The sequence below is a fragment of the Labrus mixtus genome, chromosome 15, assembly GCF_963584025.1.
Source record: "Labrus mixtus chromosome 15, fLabMix1.1, whole genome shotgun sequence".
Lineage (NCBI taxonomy): Eukaryota > Metazoa > Chordata > Actinopteri > Labriformes > Labridae > Labrus > Labrus mixtus.
Genome location: NC_083626.1, coordinates 11,294,777 through 11,321,629, shown reverse-complemented (window position 1 = coordinate 11,321,629; position 26,853 = coordinate 11,294,777). Strand labels below are relative to the sequence as shown.

The 26,853-nt window shown below is 42.2% G+C and overlaps 1 protein-coding gene across 2 annotated transcripts in view; it reads left to right on the top strand.

Annotated features, from left to right (window-relative positions):
- Window positions 1-26,853, top strand: part of LOC132989176 (forkhead box protein J3-like) — a 125,185-nt gene that overhangs the window by 93,407 nt on the left and 4,925 nt on the right. For both annotated transcript variants that reach the window (XM_061056593.1, XM_061056592.1), the window contains 5 exons: window positions 2,918-3,128; window positions 12,037-12,273; window positions 14,147-14,248; window positions 20,015-20,287; window positions 20,868-20,969. In XM_061056593.1, the coding sequence (XP_060912576.1) occupies window positions 2,918-3,128; window positions 12,037-12,273; window positions 14,147-14,248; window positions 20,015-20,287; window positions 20,868-20,969 (925 nt within the window). The remainder of the gene's footprint in view (window positions 1-2,917; window positions 3,129-12,036; window positions 12,274-14,146; window positions 14,249-20,014; window positions 20,288-20,867; window positions 20,970-26,853) is intronic.

The following is a 26,853-nucleotide window of genomic DNA, read 5'->3' as shown; positions in this document are numbered from 1 at the left end:
TTTGGGGATATCATTAATATAGATGGAGAAGAGAGTGGGGGCTAGGATCAAACCCTGGGGTACACCCTTAGTGGCAGGGAGTGGCTGTGAGAGGAGATTTTTTTCACCCGTTGCTCCCTATTAGTGAGGTAGTTTGGAAACCATGCCAGTGAGTGCCCCGAAACCCCGATGCTGCCCAGTCTGCCGGTTAGGATGGAGTGATCAACGGTGTCGAATGCCTTTGCCAGGTTAATGAAGATTGCTGCACAGTGTTGTTTTGTGTCTAATACAGAGGTTATGTCATTCATGACTGACAGCGTAGCAGTGACACAGCCATTACCAGCTCGGGAACCAGATTGAGCATCAGACAAGATATTGTGCATTTCCACATGACTAGTTAGTTGCTTATTGACAAGTTTCTCCAACACTTTAGACAGACAGGGCAGTATTGAGATGGGCCGGTAACAGTTAGGATCAGCGTGATCCCCTCCCTTGAAAAGCGGGTGCACCACTGCTGCTTTCCAAGCACGTGGGAATTCAGCTGTGTGGATGGACAGGTTAAACATGTCAGTAATGGGGCTGCAATCTTCAAGAAGAAAGGGTCTAGCTCATCAGACCCAGCTGGCTTTTTTGGGTCCAGCTTAAGCTGTTCATCCAGGACCTTGTCTACCGAGACTGTAAAGTGAAGCTGTGTACGGGAGCAGGGTGCCTGGTGGGGGAGGCGTGGTTTGGGAGGTTAGGATGCGGAGCTACAAGAGAGTTGTTGGGTAGGTTTCAGGGAGAAGAACTACTGGCCTGGCATGGGGGGCTGGCAGACTCAGTAATAAACTCAGATTTAGTGAAGTGCTGGTTAAAAATGTTGACCATGCGCTCCTGAACAGACACTATGATATAGTCCACTTTAAGTGACAGAGGTAGCTGAGTAGGGGTTTTGTTTTCAAGCTCTCTCACTGTTTTCCAGAATTGTTGGGGGTCAGAACCACAGCAGTAGAACTGTTCTTAATAATTGGCTTTGGTCTTCCGAACAGCTTGCTTGTACGGCCTTATTCCTAAGTTGCCTGAAAGCCAGGCAGTCTGTGGGGGATTTGGATAGCCGTGCCTTATGCCAGGCAGTGTTTTTTTGTTGAAGTAACACAGACGGTTTATGGTCAAACCAGGGACTAATTCTGTTTTTTGTTAGGGATATGATTTGATGGAGAGTCAAATTGCAGTGAAACTTTGTCAGGTGGGGTGAGCATGTCCCAGTTGAGATTGCCTAATAAAACTTATGGCTGAAAGAGTACAGACTGGTGCTGATGGAGGGCAATAACAACCAGCTACTGACATTGAGTAGTTATTTGATAGTTTGATGTTAAGAACTAATAGGTCAAACTGCTAGGGCGACAGAGCAGTGAATGTGTTCTTTAGTAAAGATAGCCACCCCACCTCCCTTAGATGATCTATCCTGCCTAAAGAGGTTGGATTTCACTGTCGGAAATTGATTTTCTTAACCAGAACATTTACCATTTAGCTTACTTTTCAAGGGTTAGATAGAGAGGCGGCTGGTAACACACACTGAAAGGGAGAGAGTCCATACAAAGTGCAAGGAAACAAATTTTGTTCTACTCAACCTAAGTAAGTTGTTTGGTCCAGGAACTGGAAATTTGAAATGCTAGGTAGCGAAGTCCAGTCTCCAGCTCCTGGCTCAGTCGGTCTGTTTGGCAATAACTCTGGAGGTGTTATCCCGATGATGCTGACTGTGGCTCCCAACAGCGAAAATTACTCCTACCAGAATTGTGCCCCAAACTGGTCTGACACCAACATATCCCTAGGGAACCAAAGTGATGCAACATTCCTTGACTCCTCCCTGCAATCTTGCTCGCCACTTTAACCAGGCTCCTAAGTCTGTTTTTATTGGCTAGAGCAGGATTACCATACCAGGCAATAATACAAAACCTTCAAACCGATTCAATAAAACTTTTATAAAAGAGGGTCATCATCTCAGAGGCTTCATTAAAAGAACGCATCCTCCTATAATCTCACCAAATGTTAGACATCGTGTAAAACAAATTAAGGGCAAACTCACACTAGCTAAATTTTCCCATACCTTGCAGTGAATTTGACATGTCTCTTTTTTTTTTTACCAAATACCATATACTAAAATTGTAAAGGCCAGCTTCGTCCAAGAACATTTCTTCAATATTACTGGAATTCTAAACAATCCCAGCCCGTCAATATTTTTTTCTTTGTAACAACTTCTCACCTTTTCACCATCAATGGAGTGAAACAATAAGGGTTGGAGGAGGACGACAGGCTACACTCCCAATAAAAAACGAGATTGGAGCAGTGTTGGGAGTAATGCGTTACCGTAATTAGATTTAGATTACATTTGTCTGTAACGCAGTAATGTAACTCAGTAATCACGTTACTGTTGCTAATCAAGCAATTACCTTGTTACTTGCATTACTTCAAGTCCTTGAACCGTGTGCGTAATGGCAGGACAGAAAAACAACTGTCCTTTTTCATGCGCGCTCACACAACACTTCGTCTGACCCATGTCTGACCTTGGTCACGTCACCTGACGCAGGTGACTGGTCACATTCAAGTGTAGCTACTCATGGAGGTAGAAAACGAAAATGTCAGCAAGGCCCAAATCAGGTCATCTTTTTCAGGCTTGGAAATATACACACTACTTGTGACGGTAAAGTGTAAACTGTGCCCAGGCCAGAAACTCTCGACTGCAGCAAACTCAACATCAAATCTTTTCAAGCACCTGCAGAGGCAACATGCTAACACAAAGCTAGTAGCTAAAGAAGACCCCCGGCCACTGAGTGACGCTCAAGAAAAGAGTATATATATATATAATATATCAATATCCTGTTTCTCTTATTGTATCTCTGACATTCCGTCTCTTTCTGCCTCTTCTTTCTGCTGTCTCTCTCCTCTGTCTCTCTTGAAGGGGAGTAGCCAATCAGAGCCTTCATCTCAGTCCTTGAGCCTTCAGCAGTCTTCCAAGCTGCCGCCTGCCCCTCCTCCTGCACAGTCCCAGTGCGGTTTGCCCATCCAGGAGTCACGGCACAAGCAGCCCTGCTTTTCAGACTTCGAGGACCTCAGCGCTTCTTTCCGTAGTCTTTACAAGTGTGTCTTTGAGCAGTCGTTCTCCCAGCAAGGTGGGTGTCAACCTTCATGTTTTTTTATGCTTAGTGTGTATCTTTTTATGTGTGCCTATCAACTTTATTGATGAGTGAACACACCAAAACTGTAAACCTCTATGTCAGGCTTCATGCAAGTAAGTGACTGTCAGCATTAAGCCCCTAATTGCAAGAATAGCTATAGCGCTGCTTTCCTACCAGTAAAAGCATTCAGGTATTAACCTCCACCACATTTTACTCCTACTCTATTGTATTTTAATAAACAAACAATCTGTTGTTGCACATATCTGCATTTAATGACTTGATCATTCAAATGAGTCAAGGGAATTAGGAGGAAGAATTCAACAGAAGGAGAAAAAAATGCAGTCGAGCAGGTGCTCTGCAGTCAAGCTGAGCTAAATGGTTCTGTAGCTTTGGTCGCTGTTAATCAGATTGGTTCTAATGTTTGTGTAGCAACTTGTTTATTGCCTCCTGAAAATTTTAGGTCACCAGGGGCCTGTACTACGAAGTGGGATTTGGGGATAGCGAGGTAACTTCAGGGTTAACCCTGGGTTTTCAATCCTACAAAGATCGTTCACTTCTTACCTGGGTATATCGCCACGGTAACTTATGCTGCACACCTAACCTGCTCCGGAGCAGGTTATGTTTGAGATCAACCTGTGGAAATCTCTGCACACTGACCAATCCGTTCTTTTGATCGTGGAGCTCCCGCAGCTGATTGAGAGGGGGGAGGAGGGAGAGAGACCCATCATGTGTTCCATATAATAACATTATAGTCTGTGAAGTTAATGATTATTTTTAACTGATGTCATCCTTAATCATTCAACATCATGAGTTGTGTTTTTAAGATGTTAAATTATGAATATCTTCTTATGTCTTTGAATTATATTTTCATATGAATGTTTAGTGTCTCTATGCCACTCTGTCTGTTATCATCAGAGCTGCAGCTGAAATATAACTTCTCAAACTGTTATAATCGCCACATAAAAGAGTAGGAGAAACAAAATCAGTTATTATAATCAGTTCTAATGTGAACTAATGATGGGAAAAAAAATGTTTTTAATAAGCCATAGTTTGGACATTAATACTCTGCGATTTTTCTTTTATCTGCCAATTTTTCTCCCTGCATTTGTTCTTGTAGCTGTGTAACTTTAGTCTCTGGGAGCCTGTTTGTTTTAAACGTCTTTATATTATTAATAGTTTGTTCAGAGTTTGAGAAATATGACGGTCTGCTGAGAAGAGATGCAGTTATGCTTGTGATAATGTTATATGAAGCTAACTCCGCCCCTTTTATGTGAACGCGCTCTTGAAGACTCAAGGGTGTTGGGCCATGCAGGCTTAAGACAGGCAAACAATGGACTTGGGCCTGCATCTCTGTGAGAAGCCACATTTGAGTGATTCACTGAGATCACAAAGAGACCTAAAGGACTCTTACTCCCAGAATCCCCTGCAATACTTCACACCTACGTGTGAAAAAAGGGGGGTGACCGGAACCTCTCTCTTTTCATTGGAGGGGACCTGAGGTAGACCCCCCATGAAGCAGGCCAGGCTACAAAACTCCAAGACTTCCATTGTTCTTTCTCTTTCCACGCGCTGACTTCAAGTGTTCGGAGACACAAGCTCACCCCCTGTTTTCCTGCAAAAATCTCTCTTTGTTTTCAGTTTTGGCGCGCAGGTAATCCGCGGCCGGCAGTGTTCTGAATTCCGAGCTCGGATTGTCCAGTGAACGCATCTCAGTTTCTTGGAGAGCATCAGACTATGACAGATTATCAGAAAGATAACGGTCTTATTCCGTCCTGCAACAAAAGGTCATCAACGGGCACCAACGGACATCTTCCCACTCGACGAGGACACGTCGAAGCCGCTCTTGCCGTAAGGGACCCTCGCCGCCATCAAACGCCTCTGCACCAGGACGGACAGAAGATCTATTCCATCGCTGCACTCTTTTTCCCTTCACCAATCGCGGGCAAAGCGATTCATAAGTGAGGCTTAATTAGGTCTGGGCAGAATTAGCTTTAGAGAGTGTTTTTTTTAACAATTGTTTGATTGATGCGAAAACTGTAATTTTCCGCTTTGTTGGACCGCCGCGTCCTGAGTTTTACGTGTTTAAAACTCTTGTTGTTCCCGTTTTGAACCGCTGCGTCCTATATGTGTTTAGCGTAACAGCATTATAACCGGGGATTACTCTTCTGATCGGAAAGGCCAGTGTAAGCCGTATTAACTTGAATTCAGCCATTGGTTTCTTTCTGTGAATGAAGGGAATTACTGGCATGGGAGTTGTGGCATGAGATTCGAACTGTGATCCGGCCTCTTCAGGCACGCATTTCTCTCCTTCTTTTCTCCTCCTCTAACTAACGCACACAGACACACACACACACACACACACACACACACACACACACACACATTCCCGTGTAGATGCACATCTGGAGACTAACTCCACCACCGCTCCAGTACACACATAGGCTGCACACTCACACATAGAAATCTGTACACTCGCAGCCATTCAAACGCCTCAGAGACATAGATCGTGCAGGGCCGAACTCGGCCTCTTGTGGTCGACAATAGACCACGCCAGGTCTTTGTTAGGTGTGCGCCATCATAAGGGCGACCACGTGGGTGCGAAGCAATCTCCCCCCTCTCTCCCCCTCCTCTCTCTCTTTCATCCACAGACACACACACCCACACGCACACACCCAGGTCTTTGTTAGGTGTACGCCATCGTAAGGGCGACCACGTGGGTACGAAGCCATCTCCCCCTCTCTGCCCCTCCTCTCTCTCTTTCAACCACAGACAGACACACACACACACACACACACACACACACACACACACACACCCACACTCACACACACACCTCCATTCTTACTCTTCTTCCACAAGCCTTGCTTGATAATGTTTGTTTGCTTATATTAGTTTGTAATAGTTATTTGTTTGATTAAGTTCATTGATTTTGGATTGATGTTGGTTTGTTTAAATAAATTCTGTTACAATTTAAGAGAGCAGTTGTATGTGATTACTGCTGTATTTGCATTGTGATATAAGCTGGATGAGAGGGCTTTGTGTACGGATTTCATGCCTTCAATTTATTAAATATAGTTATTAATTATTAAGAATACTAGTAATTAAGTAACTAATTTGAGACTGATTTGAGTGATATTTTGGTTATATTTCCCTGATTCCAGGGTGGTGCCCCAAGAGTTGATTAAACATAGTTTAATGATATTGTTATTTATATTATTAATAATTAAATATAATTATTAAAGAATATAACCAAAGTTGACTTGATAAAACCCCAACAAGGGTGAGTTATCAGGTTGATAACCGGCTTCGTATGACTGTTAATCACAGTCTCTTATGTTAGGGTTAGTGTAGCCAGATTACCCAAAAATACCTTGGGTATGTTAATCTCACTTCGTAGTACAGGCCCCCGACCTTCTCCATTTCCGAACCCCCCACCATCCGACCCACCTCCAATCACCTTCCCTCTCCTTATTTCTTCTCACACAGACCAACATTTGTTTTGTAAGTGAGGAGAGGGGAGTCGCTTTGTAAAGCTTCATACCTGCTGCCTGGATTCTACCTCTGTAAAAGTCCTCTTCAACTTGTGGGAAGAAAAGTCAATGGCTATGGGGCGATTAAAGATAATTTTATGAGCAAATATAAATATTGTATATTATATCAATATGTTAAATGTTGTATCTGAATGTTACATGTTTTTTCTAAATATTAATATTAAATGTCCTGATTTTAGGAGTTCAGGGAGGCTTTGGAGAAGGACTTTCGGTTGGCCTCAAGGAGGTTCTGGCAAACCGTCCGACGGCTCAGGAAGGGAAAGCAGGGCTTGCCCCAGGCTGTTATCAGTAGGGGTGGAGAACTGCTGACCCGAACTGGGGACATTGTTGGGCGGTGGAAGGAATACTTTGAGGAACTCCTGAACCCAGACAACACGTCCTCTGAAGAGGAGGCAGAGTCTGAAGATCCAGGGGAAGCCTTACCATTAACCTTGGCAGAGGTCACTGAGGCAGTTAGAAAGCTCCTCAGTGGCAAGGTGCCAGGTGTGGATGAGATTCACCCTGAAATGCTAAAGGCTGTGGACATTGTTGGGCTGTCTTGGCTGACACGCCTTTTCAATGTCGCGTGGAAATCTGGGACAGTGCCTGTGGAGTGGCAGACCGGTGTGGTGGTTCCCATTTTCAAAAAGGGGGACCGGAGGGTGTGCTCCAATTATCGGGGTATCACACTTCACAGCCTTCCGGGGTAAGCTTACTCTAGGGTGCTGGAAAGGAGGCTCTGGCCGATTGTTGAACCTCGGATACAGTATGAACAATGTGGATTCCGTCCCGGCCGTGGGACAGTGGACCAGCTCAGGGCTTCTTGGGGGAGCATGGTGATTTGCTCATCCAGTCGACATGTGTTTTGTGGATTTGGAGAAGGCTTTTGACCGTGTCCCTCTGGGGATCATGTGGGGGGTACTGCGGGAATATTGGGCCCCGGGGCCGTTGGTACGAGCCATCTGGTCCCTGTATGACCAAAGTGGGAGCTGTGTCCGCCTCCTCGGCACAAAGTCAGACACGTTCCCAGTGCGTGTCGGCCTCCGCCAGGGTTGCCCCTTGTCACCGGTCCTGTTTGTGATCTTCATGGACAGGATCTCAAGGAGCAGCCAGGGGGAGGAGGATTTCCAGTTTGGGGAACTCAAAATCTCATCTCTGCTTTTTGCAGATGACGTGGTTTTGTTGGCTTCCTCAAGCTGGGACCTCCAGCAGGCATTGGGGCGGTTTGCAGCCGAGTGCGAAGCAGCTGGGATGAGGGTTAGCACCTCCAAGTCCAAGGCCATGGTTTTCTGCCGGAAAAAGGAGGATTGCTCTCTCCGGGTGGGGAGTGAGTCCTTGCCCCAAGTGGAGGAGTTCAAGTATCTCGGGGTCTTGTTCACGAGTGAGGGTAGAATGGAGCGTGAGATTGACAGACGGATTGGCTCGGCGTCAGCAGTAATGCAGGCGTTGTGCCGGACCGTTGTGGCAAAGAGGGAGCTGAGCCTGAAGGCAAAGCTCTCGATTTACCGGTCGATCTACATTCCAACCCTCACCTATGGTCATGAGCTATGGGTAGTGATCGAAAGAATGAGATTGTGGATACAAGCGGCCGAAATGAGCTTCCTCTGGAGGGTGGCTGGGCTCAGTCTTAGAGATAGGGTGAGGAGCTCTGACATTTGGGGGGAGCTCGGAGTAGAGCAGCTGCTCCTCCGCATCGAAAGGAGCCAGTTGAGGTGGTTTGGGCATCTGTTAAGGATGCCTCCTGGACGCCTCCCTTTAGAGGTTTTCCAGGCACGACCAATTGGGAGGAGACCCCGGGGCAGACCCAGAATGCGCTGGAGGGATTATATATCCTGTCTAGCCTGGGAACTCCTCGGAATCCCCCAGAAGGAGCTGGAAAATGTTGCTGGGGAGAGGGAAGTCTGGGTTGACTTACTGCGCCTGCTACCACCGCGACCTGACCTCGGATAAGCGGAAGAAAATGGATGGATGGATTTTAAATAGTTTGTTAAAAGTCACATATTATGCAAAATACACTTCACCAAGTTTTTCTGACATTCAAATGTGGCCCTAGTCCATCTATAAACCCCCCAATTATGATCAAAGTCCATCTGTCTTTTGCCTGCTCCACTGAGTCCCACCTTTCCAACATAAACAATAGAGAAAGCCTACAGCACATCCAGTTCCAGAGGACACAGCTCACTTGCATTTAAAGCTATAGACACGGAAACAGCCTGTTTTGAGAAGGGCTAAAATAGAAGGGTTCATAGGTTTGCTAAAATACAGGATCAGAGTTGATTTTGAAAAGAAACTTAAAAAAGACATATTTTAGGGACCTCTGAGACTTATACTGCCTTTCAACAAGTTGATATAAGTCCAGTACATAAGTCCTTTAAGATTCTAAATATTTAACTTTGATCCTATGTATTGAGTTTTATCCTAAACATTTATCTAAGTTTATCTTAGATTACTCTTCTTCTGAGACGTCCAACATTTATCTAATATTTAGAATCGAAGCTAAATAAACTTCATATTTTCCAAAGATTTGTAAATATTAGGATAGGATAATACTTTATTGATCCCCAGAGGGGAAATTCGGGCGTTAATAATAATCTTAACTAAATGTTTAGTTTGGTTCTCAATATTTAGAAACATATAATACCATACCAGCCAATATTTATATAATATAATATTTAGAAATTCTAAATATATAGAATCAGTACATGTATTGTTAACAAGATACACCATTAAACATTTATATACAACATTTAAATTTAGATATAATATTTAACATTTAGAATTGCTTATATAATTTTTTTATTCATTTTCACTTAAACTAATAATGACAAAATTCAAACTATTGGTCTAAATGTGATGAAAAAGTTACTTTTTAAAATTTACATCAATTTTTAGGGATTTTTTTAACTTAATGTGAAGAAATGTTGCTGTTATATTTAGTTTACGCAACTTTACAATCGGCGTCCCATAAATGACAACTAGCTTTGAAAAAAGTTATGACACTAGACAGAAATTGAAGGAGGGAACAGAACAGTCCTGCATTGCTCACAAATGGCTTGCGGTCATATAATTTTCACATTCGTAGATGACCCTCTCTCGCCTCTGCTATTTGCGCTGGCTATCGAGCCGCTTGCTGAGGCTGACAAACAATCAGGACAAACAAGGGCATATATGGCCTAACCATTGCAGACAGACAGAATAAGATTACTCTCTATGCAGATGACATCTTTGTCACTTTGACAAAGCCTGAGGTATCTATCCCTGCTCTTATTGAGATCATTAAGATGTTTAGTAAGGCTACAGAATCAATCTCTGCAAAAGGAAGTAATGCCTTTAGGTCATCTTTAACAGAAACCTCAAACTCTGTCTTGTGCGAATGAGCAGTTCTCTAAGGATTGGAGGGGCATTGCCGTGTTTTCATTGATGGTTAAGTAAGGAGATTTTAAATTTGATCCTGAGTGAGATTGGAAGCCAGTATAGTGAATGAAGGATGGGTGTAATGTGCTTGTGTTTCCACACTCTCATCAGGATCCTGGCAGCACTGTTCTGTATGTACGCTCTTGCCAGGGATCTCGATGAGAAGTGAGTTGCAGTAATCGAGCCTGGGGTAGACAAAGGCGTGGACAAGTTTCTCAGCATCTTCGAGGCTGAGCGAGGGTCAGAGTTCCGTTCTTGAGATGGAAGAATGAGGTTTTGCAGATGTGTTTTATGTGTGATTCAAAGGTTAGATTAGGTTAATTTTTTACACCCAGGTTGGTGACCAGTGGTGAGAGATGGATGTCTTGACTAGAAAAGGATATGGTAGTTATGAGGGATGACTAAACTTGTCAGGGGTGCCAACAAGGATGGCTTAAGTTTTTGGACTGTTTAAATGGAGGACGTTTATATCCTCCAGGCAGGTGGTGAGTGTGGATGAAGGTGCTGTGACCTTGTTATCAGAGACTCCCAGGTCATCTATCTATCTATCTATCTATCTATCTCTACCTACCTACCTACCTACCTACCATGAAGTATCATATTGCATTGCATTACACATAGCTAAGGCAGCTAGGCCCCACAACCTTACGGTGAAACCTTACTGCTTCCTGGTGTATGTGCGCTACATCAAAGAGCTCTCCAGGAGGAGTTTTTATTTTGCCATTCTCTGCCAGCTCACACTACAGCAGAAGAAATCTTAAAAGTCTTGAACGATTTCATGAAGGAGAATGATGTTGAATCGGGGCACTGCTGTGGCACATGCAGTGACGGGGCCAGGGCAATGACAGTTTGCCACAGTGGTCTGGTAAAAAAAAAGTGCAAGGCGTTTCTCCTGCAGCAGTTTGGAACCACTGTATCTTCCATCTCAAGGCCTTGGCTGAAGTATAATGATGAAAAGGCATACATTTTATGGTTATTTAATATATTTCGTCAATGCATTAATAAATTAACATTTTTAATTGTTGTCTTTTGAACATATATGCATATATGTGTATATATATATATATATTATTTTTATATTATTTTATTATTTTTTTTTACTGAATGTAGTATTAATATGTCATGCATTTAGTTAAAAGAATTTGTGTTCTGAGAAAGCTGGTCAATCATTTGTGTGTATGCATGGTTTGAGGAAGTTTTTTTTTTTCACAGAATAAGAATAACTTCAAATAAAAATATATTGATGAATCTCAGATTTGTGCGGCAAACGCTTGTACGAACGGTTTAAGAACAGATTTGTGCGTACGCACTGTTTGTGAATGAGGCCCAATGTATTTTACAAAAATGTGAACCCTTTGTGTAGAATCCCTCCGAAAGATGGTTGACTCTTGAACTGATTATTGCATGGTTTATTTTGAAGCAATCAAGACCACATAAAACACAGCAAGAGCGTAATGCCTCTTCAGGGCCCCGACGGCAGAGCTTCATTACAGCGCTGTGGTGGAATTGTACTCTGAAAAGGGCTAATAACTGATTATTTGTAAATTTGTCAGTTAATAGAGACCATAAGCACTTTATTACCACACTATAAGCCCACTATTACCATCTTATCACTTTGGTGTAACATAAAGTGCTATCGACCAGAAAATGTATTTTACCTGCATGAAGGTCAAGAAAATATGTAACTAGGATTTTGATTTTATCCACTCCTTCTCTATGGAAATCTCTTGACCTTTTTCTACTCTGAAGTCTTTCTTTGTATTCTATTTAATTCTAATCTATTTTTCAATAATTAATAGTTTAGTAAAAGCTACTTTTATTGCAATAAAGATTTCACCAAGTTGTAATGATTGGTTTATCATTTCTCATTTTTGTTCTATAATACGTTTTATTTTATTTTTGGCTTTGGGTTATTGTGCTCACTTGGGATATTTTCTGTTTTGTTCTGTTCCTCGCAGGTTTGATAGGTATACCTGGTGACTCCGACCTGCAGGTCCGGACTAACTGCTCCTACCAACACTCACTAGGTGCTGGAAGTGGTGGCGTCCACCACCACCAACACAACCATGGTCAGATGTCACACCACCCCTACCGCCCTCAGCAGCACATCCAGAACAAACACCACCCAGCTCATTCCCAGCAGCACCCATCTCTCTCCAACCCAAATCATGCCGGACAGACCTGCCCAACAACAGGTGAGTACAGTGTCCAATTTAGTATTTGTTAGTTTTCTGAGGATGTACGGAATTTGGCTTCAGAGACACTTGTTTAAAGCAAGATATTGTGTAGGAAGTTACACAGATATAAAACACTTGCATATATGTATATATATGTATTGTATGGAAGACCCCTTAGTTATTTAACTTTCTTTTTAGATATACAGGGGTGTGTCCAGGGGTGGCATGGGCTCTCCTAGAAATCTGATTTACCACCCCAAATATCCTAAACTGTGATTGGCTATTTGCCCTGTCAGAGGTGGGCTTATGTTAATTCCAACTATTAGGTCCTTTTTTGCAAAGGCTAATATTTGTATCTACATATCAAAAAAGCATGTTTTCTTTTGTTTGTAGTTTAAATTTAAATAAAAAATTGGGACATTTATTTCATAAGACATGTTAATAGGAAAGTAATGCACATTGTCTTACTTGCAATGAACTAATTGTTAATATTTTTTGGTCCCAACAGACCAGAAAATATTGCAAGTTAGACAGTGTGCAGGAGTTTGCATGCACTTTTTTATGTACTTTAAATGGTGACTTTGCAATCTTTTGTGTCTTAAAAAATGTAGCTAATGTTGCCTTGAAAAAAAGTCTGGACAGTCCCTGGGGATGTAGTCATCGCTATCAGAATTTGAGATTATGAGGCAGTGCAGATACAGACTGGAATCTCCAAAGCTTCCCCATGGCTTTTCTGGCTCATATTCCCACTCTTTTTTTCTTTTTTTGTGTCTCTGCAACACAGCTCTTAGGCCAGAAGATATTGTGTATCTAGGTTAGTATACCCATTAACGAATCACAGGATGAATGAAAGCAATCCCTCTATCTTTGATCCCAGGCTTCAGAATGTATTGTTGTTTAGTTTTTGGTGGCAAAGGTAGCAAAAAGCATCTCCTTTTTCGCTCTCTTTTTTTTTTAAAGCATAGATAGGCTGCAGTGTTGCTGTGTCACTCCACCTTGTGGTTGACAGAGGAGGTAGATTGCCCATTTTAATTTGAGGCAGTTCACCTGGTTTTAATAATGCAACACTGTTAAACTGAAATGACTCATTAATTCAATATTTTTAATATTAAAAAGGTGAAATATAAGCAAAACACATTAAACATGAAGTTACCTTGAAAATCATTTATCAAGAAAAAAATTACTTCTCTAAGAAAGCATATTAAAGATGTCACCGCGACCAAATAAAAGACAAAATGAAATAATAATCCACAGCTTTTCTGATAGTTGAAATAAGTTCAAGTTTATTATTAGCCATTTCAACAATACAGTTGATATGAATTTGTCTTGTTGTGCTCACATATACCACACAATGACATAAATGCACAAACATAAACAACACATAATGCACAATACATAAGGATGTATGTAGACAGGTTGTGTAACCAGTCCATAAAGTGCTTGGTCCAGCCAGCGTGCAGTAAGAACAGTCCATAGTGCAAATGGCAAATGGAGTGTAGGGGGGCAATCCATAGTGCAGGGGGGGACAGTCCATGGTGCTGGGGGGCCAGTCCATAAGTACATAGTATCATAATAATGGTGACAGTCTGTTTGTCCAGTCCATACTGGGAACCAACAGGGAAAAAGAAAAAAAAACAACAACATCAAAACGTTGAGCCATATTTAAGTGTCGTATGGCTTGGAGGTAGGTGCTTTCTCTGAAGCGTGATATTCTGCTGGTGATGCTTCTGTACCTCGTCCCTGATGGCAAAAGAGTGAACAAGTGATGTGCTTGGTGGGAGGGGTCAGTGGTGATGTTTCTAGCCTTCCTGATGTCAATAGTTTAAGCCCTAATTATTTTGTAATTGATAACATGTAAAATGTGGACGTGGATGTGTGCCCCCTCTCTTAGGCATTTCATCAGACTGTTACCCCAACCTAGACTGGCTGAAGGAGAGCTGCCGGATTGCTACCAGCTACAACTGGGCTGATGTAGACCTCTCCCCATTTCAAGGTAAGACGCATACTGCACTCACTCACTCACACACACACACACACACACACACACACACACACACACACACACACACACACACACACACACACACACACACACACACACACACACACACACACACACACACACACACACCATGGTTGGAAATTAAATTTTCACCTAACTGCCACTGTGACTGGTGGATTCAAAAATCACTAATTTTTTTTACCTGCCACTTTATTACCGGCAGCTAAATGTCATGACGTTTAATATCAAATCAAGGCTTACAGTTTTTAAATAATTTAGCCTACTATTTTATGAAGGAAATATCCTTCAACAATTAAAGAAAATACTGACATATTTTTTCTCACTTATAAACAGAAAAACATTTATTTTACTTATTTTAGTTCAGTATTTTGAGGCTGGTAGGAGTTTCCATTCAGTTATGTCCTTAAAGGCTGATTTAACTGCACCTAAGGTAGACTGAGAGAACTAAATCTGTGAGGTAGGCAAGTTTTGTTTCCATCCTGTGTTTGTATTTCAGAAGTCTGTGTTAAGTTGCTAGCGCTGAAAATACCCCATTCCTGATATCGCTGTTTCACAATAAAAGCCTGTCATATATATTTAAACTTGGAACTTTTATTATGAAGACCTTGTCGGATATAGAATATCATTATTATCGAGAGGTAGACATTTTAGCGGAGTTACGATTAGTGAAAAGGCTGTCAGGAGTAAAAGTATTGACAGCCGCTCTTTTGACCACTTGTCACCTCCACGGCCCGCTTCTTTTAATCATCTTAGACTTAAGACAGCGAGGAATCGGTTTTAACACACCTTCAGCAGGTAGACCCGCTGAAATTGAGATTCTAATCCGGGCTGCGCTTGGTTAAAGAGACATGGAGTCAAGCCATTCCAGCAGATAGCCTCATCATTGTAATTAGAAACACTGACACTAGGAGGTGGCAGAGCCGTGTGGGCCTTATGCCTGACTCTTGTCATGAAGTGAGAACGGAACAAGCAGGACCCTGGTATAATTTAAGTCTCAAAAGTACACAGTAAAAGTACTTCATAGTACTGCAGCATATAGTCTAAGAAGTACTAAGTATGGTCATATTAGAGTCATGATGTACTTATGGTAGAATTTGTTTTTACAAGACACCAAAGTCATAAAAATAAGACTCAATATTATGACATATAAAGTACTTTGACATTGGATTACTCAAAAAGTACACAGTAAAAGTACTTCATACTACTGCAGCATGTAGTCCAATAAGTATTAAGTCCAACCATATCAGAATCATGGTGTACTTGCTTTCCCAGGAAAACTGTTTAATTGTGAATACCTTATTTTGAAAAATGGATATGTTATCGCAGACTCGCAGTAGTGTTCTCACACTACTCTGTTTGCTCCCATTCCATACAAGTGTATCACATAGCCAGTTTTATGGTCAGACTTAGGCATTTAGCACTTTTGCTTGGAAAAAGGTGCACTTCAAATTTAGGGGCGGCTCACTTGATCATGTAAAAGCGAGGAGCGGCTGGCTTGACCGCAGTTAATTTCCAATCCTGACACACACATGCACACGCACACACACACAGAAACAATGTAAACTAGGCCGTCCTCTGAAATAAATATTGATAAAGCTGTCTATGGCAGCGTGTTAGTCCTAATCAGTTAGTTTGATTAAACCATCATGGTTCCTCTCTGCTCTTTCATATAATCCCATCCTTAGAGGCAGAATTTTATAATATGCAGCAGTGGCGTAGACACGGGTGTGCCAGAGTGTGCCACCCAAAGTGGCAGCTGGCACACCCAAAAAAAAACAGAAGAATAATTTTTATTTTTAAATTAGATGTTTTTTTTGTAAAAAAATTTATTTATTTTTTGTAAATAAATAAAACACTGTACGCAACTACTCCCTACTCAATTTCTTCTTCAAAAAACCTCGGCTTGATAGCCAGCCGGACACAAGGCCTAACACTACAACTAAAGAAGATGTTTCTCTCTCCCCGGGCCCGGCATCAACAGGAGCGACTCCTCCTGCACAGGTGGCTGCAGAGCCTACGGTATTGTTATATTTTATATAGGCAGTTTATGGCTATGTTGGCAATCCTGAGTGTAATGTATGGTTATATTTTATATAGTTTGATGTCTATATGGGTGATCCTGAGTATATCTTTGCACATCAGCCCAGCCTATTCTGTGGTGATGCGTAGTAATTATTATTTTTTTAAGCCCCGCACTCACCCGGCCAACAGCCAATCCGCTCTGCCCAACGGCAAATGTGTTATTTAACTACCTACTGCACCCAAATCATCCCATTAATCACCAACTTTTAACATTACAGCAACACAATAGTAGAAAAAACTGTTGCGTGCCGCTGTCTAAGGTGCAGATCTGGCTGCTGGAGCTTAAAAACTGCCAGTTTCTCCTCAGAGCGCAGCAGAGGGAAGATCTGCTAAATGAACACTTATTTTCCAATCGCTGTTTTGACACTTGACATTTATTAAGTCACGGTTTGAGGTTCAAGCCAAGCATCACTCATACTCTCTGGGCTGTAAAGCAAATAGTCTGGTACTTTTTATACTGTTTGTTATGACTTTATTGTAGCAGAGTGGAGCGTTATGTAGCCTGTTGTGATGTATTTGTCATGATTTGGTTTTGTGTTTGAGTTTCCCTGTTTTATCCCAGTGTTGCTTGTTTCCCTTGTGTGTTAATGTTTCCTAGTGTTGATGGTTTCCTAGTTTTGTCTTCAGTGTTTTCTGTTTTATTTTGTCATTTATTATCCTCGTGTATCTCTGTGTTCTAGTGTGTTTTGTTTGACTCTTGAGTTCTGTGTGTCTTTAGTGTTTCATCATTTATTTTGTATTGTCCTCAGTGTTTCTCCTTGCCTTGATTGCCCTGATTGTCTTCACCTGTGTCATTAGTCTCACCTGTGTTTGATTACTCCCTTGTCTATTTAGTCTCTGTGTTTCTTCCCTCCTGTGTCAATTCATTGTTGTTTCTATGTCGTTGGTTGGTATGTCTGTTTTTGCTCGTGCTCCTCTGTGGCTCCCTGTTTTTGATCCCTGTGTTTTTTGTTGAACTTTCTGAAGTGAGTTTTTGTTTGCCTTTTTGTTAAAATAAATAGTTAGTTAATTCTGCACTTGGGTCCACACTCCCTTGTTTTCCAACTGTTCGTGACAGTATTTGTAGAGGTGCACATCAATCTGACAATAAATGTGGCACACCCAAAGTCTCTTTTCTGGCTAAGCTACTGATATGCAGTGATGTAATAGTACTGGCCCAATAACAGTCATTATTGTACATCTCAGAGGTTGCAACTCTCACTCACTCACTCACACATACCTACACACACTCACACTCCCTTTCCCAATTGTATATTGTGAATAATCCAATTAGGCCCCAGCTGGTTAACAGCCTCTTATCATGGCCAGTGCACAAAGCGGGCACCTATGATGGATAACGACAGCTGGGCCCTTTCCGAATAGCCACAGTTCAGTATGCAGTACGTACTATTCAGTATGGAGTTTCAGTATACTGAACTTTCGTGGTCATTCAGTATGCATTTTTTGGGTCCACCTCAGTAGACTGAACATTTCAGTATGGATACTAACTTCCTGGTTTTATGCAGTATGGATCGGATGCGTGCTTTCAGGAAATTAATTGTATTTTACCACCCACAATACTGTGCGAAATTAAACGTAAATCGTCACTTCACGCCTCCAAATCAAAACAAACGAGCATGGATTAATTTAATCAATTTTTAATCTAGAGTTAAAGTCCCGACTGAAATCACTACTTGAAATTAACAACAGAAAATATAACAAATGTCTGCATTATTATAAAACCTTTCCCCCTCTATTTAAATAATGATTTCACTATTTAAATGCGTCTTTATTGGTTAATTTTATATTCTGTATATTACTGTATTTCATTTGTACTTTTCTTTATGTGCTGTATGTTATTTAGTTATTTAATCTGTCTTTTACTTGATTTACATTGTGATATTGTTTTGTTTACCTGACTGTATATGCGCATTACTCTTCTTGAATAAAGCTAAACAAAAAAAAAAACGGGTGAATGCAATGAGCGTGTAAATGACGTCACTTCCTTACTGAATGAATCAGAAGAAGTAGGAACAAATATCTGCCTACTGTGCGTGCATACTGAATAGTAGATACTAAACAGTATACAGCACGGATAGTAGGTACTGCCTACTGAAAGATTGAGTAGGTACTAGGCAATTCGGATACAGCCCTGGTCTTATAACACACAGGTCCATGTGCAGATTTGTTTTTATTTATATTTTATACTTTTCAAAGTTACATAACATTTCTGAGATGGTCCAGTTTAGCCATCATGGCTCATTTTCAACTGTAGTCCCTGGGCACGTGAGTAACAGAACAATAGCCACACAAAAACAGAGCAGCAATACTGCACACTTAGCAGGGCACATTAAGGACACTAGCAAGGACAGCAATAGCCTACATAAAAATTGGACTAAAATAGAACAACATTATATTACATCTAGAAGCACATATAAGACACTTAAAAGCCAGACAATGTAATACATACATTAAAACAGGACAGCCATACTGTACATCTAGCAAAGCACATAAGATGCCTGAGAGCAGGACAACAAAACATGACACAGGATTAGTGTGTGACAGCATATCAATATAGGCCTACAAGGCACAAGTAAAATCCTGTCTTTAAGCCAGGATTTAAAGATGTTGATTTAAATGTAATGGTAAATGGACTTGAGCTTATATAGCACTTTTCTAGTCTTCAGACTATTCAAAGCACTTTTACTTCGCATTTCACACCTACCCATTCACACACTGATGGCAGTGGTTGCTATCTACTGAGACCATCAGAAGTAACTAATCCCATTCATACTCATTCATACGCTGCCGACGAAGCAGCGGGAGCAATTCGGGGTTAAGTGTCTTGCCCAAGGACAAATCGGACATGTTGCTACAGGAGCTTGGGATCGACCCCTCGAGCTTCTGGTTGACAGACGACAACTTTACTAACTGAGCCACAGCCACCCACACAGCTACAGTGCTTTCAGGCTGTAGCATTGTCACTTTAATGGGATGGAAGTCTAACTGCAATGGAATGCAGCTGCGGAGATTCAAGGTGTAGACCAGCTCCTAATTATGCTGCTATAGGCTTAGACTACCGGGGGAACTGGCACCTTACCACTGTAACTTTTGCTGTTTTGCTAAAGTGCTCATGATGGATAGGCCGGGTCTTTGTAATATAGCAATGAGTATGGTCTTTTTACCTGCTCTTTTGTAATGTTAAAAAACAAAGAGTAAGGTATTTTACCTGCTTTTTGTGTCTCGAGTTAACACTTGTTATGAGTTGATGCTATACAAATAAAAATTGATTGATTGATTGAATTGAAGATGGAAACCCATTTGGCCTTATTCATGAGTCAAGATGCACACTGATGAATACAAAATGTAATGTTTGTTCTTTATCATTTGTCAGATATTTCTATTTGTTAATATCTTTAATCCCCCAATCATTAATATTGTAAACCCGAGAAAACCAGAACACTCACTTTTCACTCACAATAAAAAATATTAAAAGGAAAGTAGCTTGATTGAATAAGGCAGATTGGTAAAAAGTAACTGAAAGTACTGAAACTAATTTGGAAGCTGCTCAAGTGGAAAATGGAAAACTAAGTTTCAAGTAGATCCATGAAAATTAGAAACATTCAGCCTCAAGTGACCATCTATACTCACCTCCTCTGTCTGTCTGTCTATCAGGTCTGAAGAAGAGTATGCAGCGGGCTGAGCTAAACAACTGGTCACTGGACACTACCACGATTGCCGACCTCTGTTCCTCCATTAACAAGTTTTTTACAGCCACGGGGGTCATCCCCCCTCAAGGTGCCACCCACCCACAACCTCAGGTCCAACACCCCACACTTCCAGTAACACCACAGCACCCGGCTCAGCAGCATGGGGCAATGCACTCGAAGGCCAGCCAACACACTCAGCACGGGCAACACAACCAACATAACCAACACGTCAGCATGGGTCAGAAAAAGCTATTTTTTACTATACACATATTTAAATGCATGGTATCATCATAACAGTTTCTAAAAAAAACAAGTTATACCATAAAAGCGTCAAACTTGTGTCAGCTTTAAGGGAAAAAGTCTTATCTTCTTGGTGTTACAAGATTTGTTTTCCCAGAGAAAATATAGTTTATCAAGTTGGTTAACTTCAGATAAAAGTAAATTTAACATATTTTTAATTGCATTTATTATTATTATTATTTAACAGGGGACAGTATGCAATGACATTGATCATTTATACAAATTAAAATTAAAAGAATGTTGCACCAGATTTAGCGAGTCTCTAATTTCCATCTGTAGTCCCACATAAGACACACAATAATTGCTTCATGGCCAATGCAGTAAATATATGAAGATGAAGGCATATTTCCACATTCAGAGATCCATGAAATGACAACGCATTTTGATGGATTTTTCAGGCTTAGCCTAAGAAGTAAAACTGTTCAGGTGACAGCAGCTCAAAGACACAAATGTGAAATTCAGGATACTAATCTGACTAATCTGTTAATTATTGCCCTCTGTCTGTTCTCCCACTGCAGGGAACATGTACATGGACTCAAGACAGAGCATTTCCTCTCTGATGGGCCCACCAGGATACCCCCACATGCCTCCCATTAGCAACACGGCTCCAAACATTACAGGTGACTCGCACATCTTACTCTTAGAAGGTCAGGAAGAGGATTTTCAGTGTCCCAAAATGGCCAATAGACAATATGATATATTATATGTGTATAAGTGCTATGACAAAATGGCAAATATGTAACACATTATGACAAAAGTAAACAAGGGAGAGAACCATTGTTTTCCAAATTAATATATAATAAGTATTTTTGGTATTGTAGGTCCATTTCAGAACCTAAAACCATTTTACAATTAATTACATTTTCATTTCTGCATTCACAAATAACAATGAATAATATATGCAGGCATGTGAAAGAGTTTATTTGAGGGGGCCGTGTTTGATGCTGCAGAAGATAAAATACCCTGGTCTCCATCCCACACCAAAAATACTTGGTCCTTAATTTATTAAGACTTATGTTATGCTACTTCTAATTTTTCTCAGGATTGGCCAAGCTCCTTACAGAGCACCATACAGCTATACAGTTTTGATTAGGTTTCAATCTGGAGCACTACTTTAATACATTTTATTGGTTTAACAGTACATATATATATTCCTATTTAGATGCTGTAGAAGATTTGTGTGTCTGCATTAAAAGTTTGAAAAAGGATAGCTAAGATATGCTTTGGAGGATAAATATACTTTAAGACAACAAAATAAATATTTGCAACTCACTAATGTATATAATCATATTGTTGAATAACCACCTCTGACAGTTAAAACCCTTAAATTTTGCATTGGATTGGCTTTTATAGCCCTGTGATACCAAGTAATTAATTTTCCTCTGTGGAGGTCATTAATCAGCAGCGGATTTTATTAGTTACTATTCACTTTTGAGCTATTAGGCTGAAATCTGTTGTACCATATAGAGGAAATCCAAGCTTTTCAAATTTACTATCATTTGTTAGGGTGTGTAATTCATAAGTGGAGTTCTGCCTTTTTTAAATGCTGTCATCTTGGCATCCACATTTCAGTCTTTCAGTCTTCAGTGTTTCCTGTTTTTATTTTATAAAGTTTCTCTGTTTTAGTGTGTCTTGAGTGTTTTGTGATTTATTTTGTAATTCTTGTCCACAGTGTTTCTTGTTTTGAATTTTCTCCTGCCTCTGTGTGTGTTTCCCTCCAGTTTTGATTACCCTCATTGTCTTCACCTGTGTCGTTTGTCTCACCTGTGTTTGCCTGTCAGTTCATTTTAGTGTCAGTCAATGTCAGTCATCAGTTTTTCCCTGTTCCTGGTGATTCCTCGTAGCTCCTTGTGTTTTAGACCTTTAGTGGATTTTTCAATTTGGACATTTTTTGATAATAAGTTTGTTTTGCCTTTTTTCCTAAACCTGGAGTTTATGTAGCAACTGGTTTGTTACTCCAGCATAAAGTGCACTGCAGTAGTCAAGTCTGCTGGAGATAAAAGCGTAAACCAGCTTTTCAGAGTCTGACTGTGACGAGAAACATTTATCTTTGGATAGGTTTCTGAGATGGTAGAATGCTGTCTTGGAGATATTTGCTACATGCTTTTGAAAGTTGAGATCTACATTAAGAATCACGACTAGGTTTTTCACAAAGACAAGAAAGACAAATTAAACACGTGTGTTCTTCAATTTACTGTATTTTAACTACTTTCAGACCAGGTACAAGAGTCTTCGTTCAGGCAACATTGAAAAAAATAACTAAATAAATAAAACGGTGATCAGAAATCCCAACATCAAGCATGCATTCTCAGGAGTTCTTTTTCTAACTTGGTGTTTCACTATGGGAATCGCTTTGGCGTGCCCAATCTGGAAGCTCCAATGACATTACATCTGTCAGTGACAGACAGGTCGAACTGTGCTCAGGGCACGCCCCCTCATACTATCACAGTCGACCCACCCACCTCAAATCATTCTAGCTTTCTTCCCGTGAGAAATTACGGGAGGTCCCTCAGCTAATCTAAGCTAGCCAGGCACTGTTTAACTGTTCACGGACGTCCCGTTATGGTTTACGTCGCTGAACGCGGTTCCCGGTTTCAGCTTGGATTTGTTGAGTAAGTCTGTTATAGACATTTTTCGATTTGCTTACTCGGGAACAGTCTCCGCGTCAAGGTGAACTCTTCTCAGGCTACACAGTATTTAGTTACTGTGCAGGTGTACGAGTGAGAGGCTAACGTGTCACGGCGAGCCTACATTTATTCGAGTTAGCCTTGTGTTCTTGGCTAATTTGGAGTCTGCTAACGTGTTATGACGAGCATACTCCCCCGCTTCTCGTTCACCGCTAGCTTGAGCTAAACATCGGTCGCTAGTGTTCCTAGCCGGCAGGCTAACATGTTACGGTGCACCTAACCGGGCTTGTTATTCAGTTCTCCCTTTCTGGTCACTGTCGACGGCTCCAACCACTGCCAAAGGATCGGAACCGAACCCGAGGCTGCATCCCACCTATGCCCTGCGTCATGCAGGGCATCTATCTCAGGCAGGGACCCTCATCCAATGTGCATAGCCTGCATGGGCACTAAACATGCTCAAGCATTCCTGGCTGACCCCCACACGTGTCCTCATTGCACATCGATGCCAGAAAAGATTTTGGAACGGAGACTGAGAGTGGCAGTGGCCAACAATCAGGACCCATGCCTGCCAGCGGCCACAACACAGTGTGCAAGCGAGCTGCTTCCAAATTGGGGATCCCATGGCCTGCAGCCCTGGATGCTGAAGGGATCCAGTTACGAACCCGTCTAGGGGAGCAGGTTTGCAACATAAAAAAAACCCCGGCAAGTTACTTCCCCGGTCCCCAAACCAAAAGCAAAAACTAATCTTGATTAACGAAGATTTATTTCCAACACCAATTCAAACACCTATTAACAAAGAACAATCTCTAAACTTAAACAAAACCAAAAACAGGAAACGAAATGAGCACAAAAGAAAAAAAGGCCATAAACGGCTTCTCAAACAAAAGATTTGCTCAAATAATAGAAACACAATTCAAAGCTTTTAACAATTCTGTGACAACATCTGAAATCTAAGTCTAAGTTGGAGGCCGAGGAATAGCGACTGCTGCTGCTGTCAGTACACGCGCCGCCCTCCTGAGAATCCCAGCAAGCCTTATAGACGTGACACCACTCCCAACCAATGACGGCGGCGTCCTCCCTCCAGCTAGTTGAGTCCCCCAACCAATCCCCGATCTCCACCTGCAGGTGCATCAATCCTCACGCAAAACACACAGAGGTCTCACTCCCACACACACCACAATACAATACACAAATATATGGCCAGGGCCGTAACAGATGAGCAGTTACTGGTCTAGCCCATTGAAGAGTAAACTGTCCACCAAGGGTTACTCTCAGCTGGAAATCCACGGAATGAGGGACCTGGGACTGGCCGAACCCCCAGTGGTGGAGCCTTCAGTGGCTTACCACCTCCATCCCAACCGTCGCTCACTCTCGACATCCAGCAACATTTCTCTGCCTAACAAAATGGAACGCGTCACTGACTCCATTTTCCAGAGGATGTATAAATATGGGGCTCAGTCAGTGTGTTCTCTTAATGCCACAACTCTGCTATCTGCATATCAGGCTGAAATCTTGGAGGAGCCGCCAGCTGGCAGTTGGACACCTAACCCGGCCCTCTGGGACAAGATTTGTGTGGTTAATGACGTCATCCTACGCTCCTCCCGGTGCGCAGTACAGGGCTGTGGCCGAATTATGGGCCTTGCTGTTGCCAGTGAGAGGGCCTTGTGGCTGAACCTTTCAGGTCTGACTGACGCCCAAAAAGCAGACGTTATCGATGCAGCATATGATCCAGCCAAGGGTCTGTTCGGCCCTGCTCTGGAGAAAATGAGAGAGACCAGTACTATCAGGAAACAGGAAGGTGAGTGAGTCTCGGGTTTTACTCCCGATACTTCCTTATTCCAAAAAAGGGGAGCTCATCTCTCCGTCCTATTTTAGATCTCCGTGTGTTAAACAGACACCTACGGAAATACACATTCAGGATGTTAACACACAAAGTGCTCTGCCACTCCATCCGCCCCGGCGACTGGTTTATGACAATCGATCTGTCGGATGCATATTTTCACATCGCCATTCATCCCACACACAGAAAGTTTCTGAGGTTTGCTTATCAGGGCAGAGCTTAAGAATACCCCCTACGCAGGGACCTCCTTTCCCAGGCGCGAGGGGAAATCTACCACCCGCATCCAGACCGCATAGCACTGTGGGCCTGGCCCGTGAGAGGCTGAACGCAGCAGGCCTGCCTGAGCAGGTTATTGACACCATTCAGAGTGCAAGAGCCTCCTCTACTCGTACTCTCTACAGCGGTAAATGGCGGGTTTTTGAGGAATGGTGCAACATGAAGAACACTATTCCTTTTCAGTGTTCTGTTGTTGACCTGCTGTGTTTTCTACAGGATTTGATGGAAAAAGGGAAGGCTTTTTTGACCATAAAGGTTTACTTAGCAGCCATTTCCGCCTGTCATGTTGGGTTTGGGGATAAGCCTGCGGGCCAACATGCTCTAGTTAGCCGTTTCATGAAAGGGGCTCGTCGGAAACTCCCAGTTTCTAGGCCCCTGGTTCCCTTGTGGGATTTTTGGTTGTGTTGGAGGCCCTTTCTCAACATCCTTTTGAGCCTATGGAGGCAGTGGGGATGAAGTTTGTCTCGCTAAAGGCTGCTTTACTGCTGGCTTTAACGACAGCAAAGCGTGTAAGTGATTTACAGGCTTTGTCTATTCGACCCTCCTGCTTACAGTTTGCTCCTGGGCTCACTAAGGTCTGCCTGCAGCCTAATCCGGCTTTTGTAACGAAAGTGGTGGATGCGGCGTACAGGTGCCCTACAGTAGAGTTAAGGGCTTTTCAACCCCCTCCTTTCTCATCAGAGGAGGAAAAGAGGCTCAACACTCTGTGCCCACTCTGCATGTGCTCGTGAATAGAACGGCAACATTCAGGAAAGATGATCAACTTTTTGTGTCTTGGACTGCTCCCCATAGGGGCAAGCCATTGTCTCGTCAGAGGCTATCCCACTGGATTGTGGAAGCCATCTCTCTGGCCTACAGCTCTAAGGGTTTGCAGTCCCCTCAGGGCCTGAGAGCTCATTCCACTCGGAGCATGGCCACCTCATGGGCTCTGTTCAGAGGAGTTTCAGTGCAGGATATCTGTGATGCGGCAAGTTGGGCGACACAGCACACTTTTGTTAGATTTTACCGGCTGGATGTCTCGGGGCCTTCTGTGGCTCAGGCAGTGCTGGAGACTGTTACACCAGAGTCAGTGTGAAATTTGGTGCTCTGTCTTATATAATATATATATATAAAGCCTTTTTTCAGCCTTGGAGGGCAGTATACTGTGAGCATAAGGCAGGGGTATTCAGGTCATGTTACCAGAGCCAGATACTGAAATGTAGAATAAGCTCCTTCTGTCAGCCTGTCGTAAGGTTGACTGAAAGTTAGGCTGAGACAGCATTTCCAGCATGTTGGCTGCTGCCGATGAGCCTCTGGGCCCCTGCTGTAACAGATGGCTGACGTCACTCAGGCTTCAACCATTAATAATAACAGTCTATGGTTTAGTAAGGAAATTTGTGTTTGGTAGATTATTTCTTTGTTGTAACAATGCTTCTTGGCAATAAATCTTATGGAAAGCCTGTTTATTTTCCTTTTAAATGGTGCCACATTGTTAAGGAACATGCATTTGTGGGATGAGCAGCAAAGCTGAGTATGTGGGTTGCCAATGCCAAACAGCTTATTCTGCTGTTGATTCTTGTTTGGTGTTGTTTAGTGGATTGGATGAATGAAGTCTGAAGAAACAAGACATATTGGCAATTTAACAATTTATTCATTTAACAAACAGGAGCCTCAGTAGTGTGTGGATGAACCACAGCCACAACAGCCTGGCACCCCCTCATCATGCTGGTCAACCGGCCTGGTCACACACTGCTGTGGGATGACATACCATTCTTCAACCAG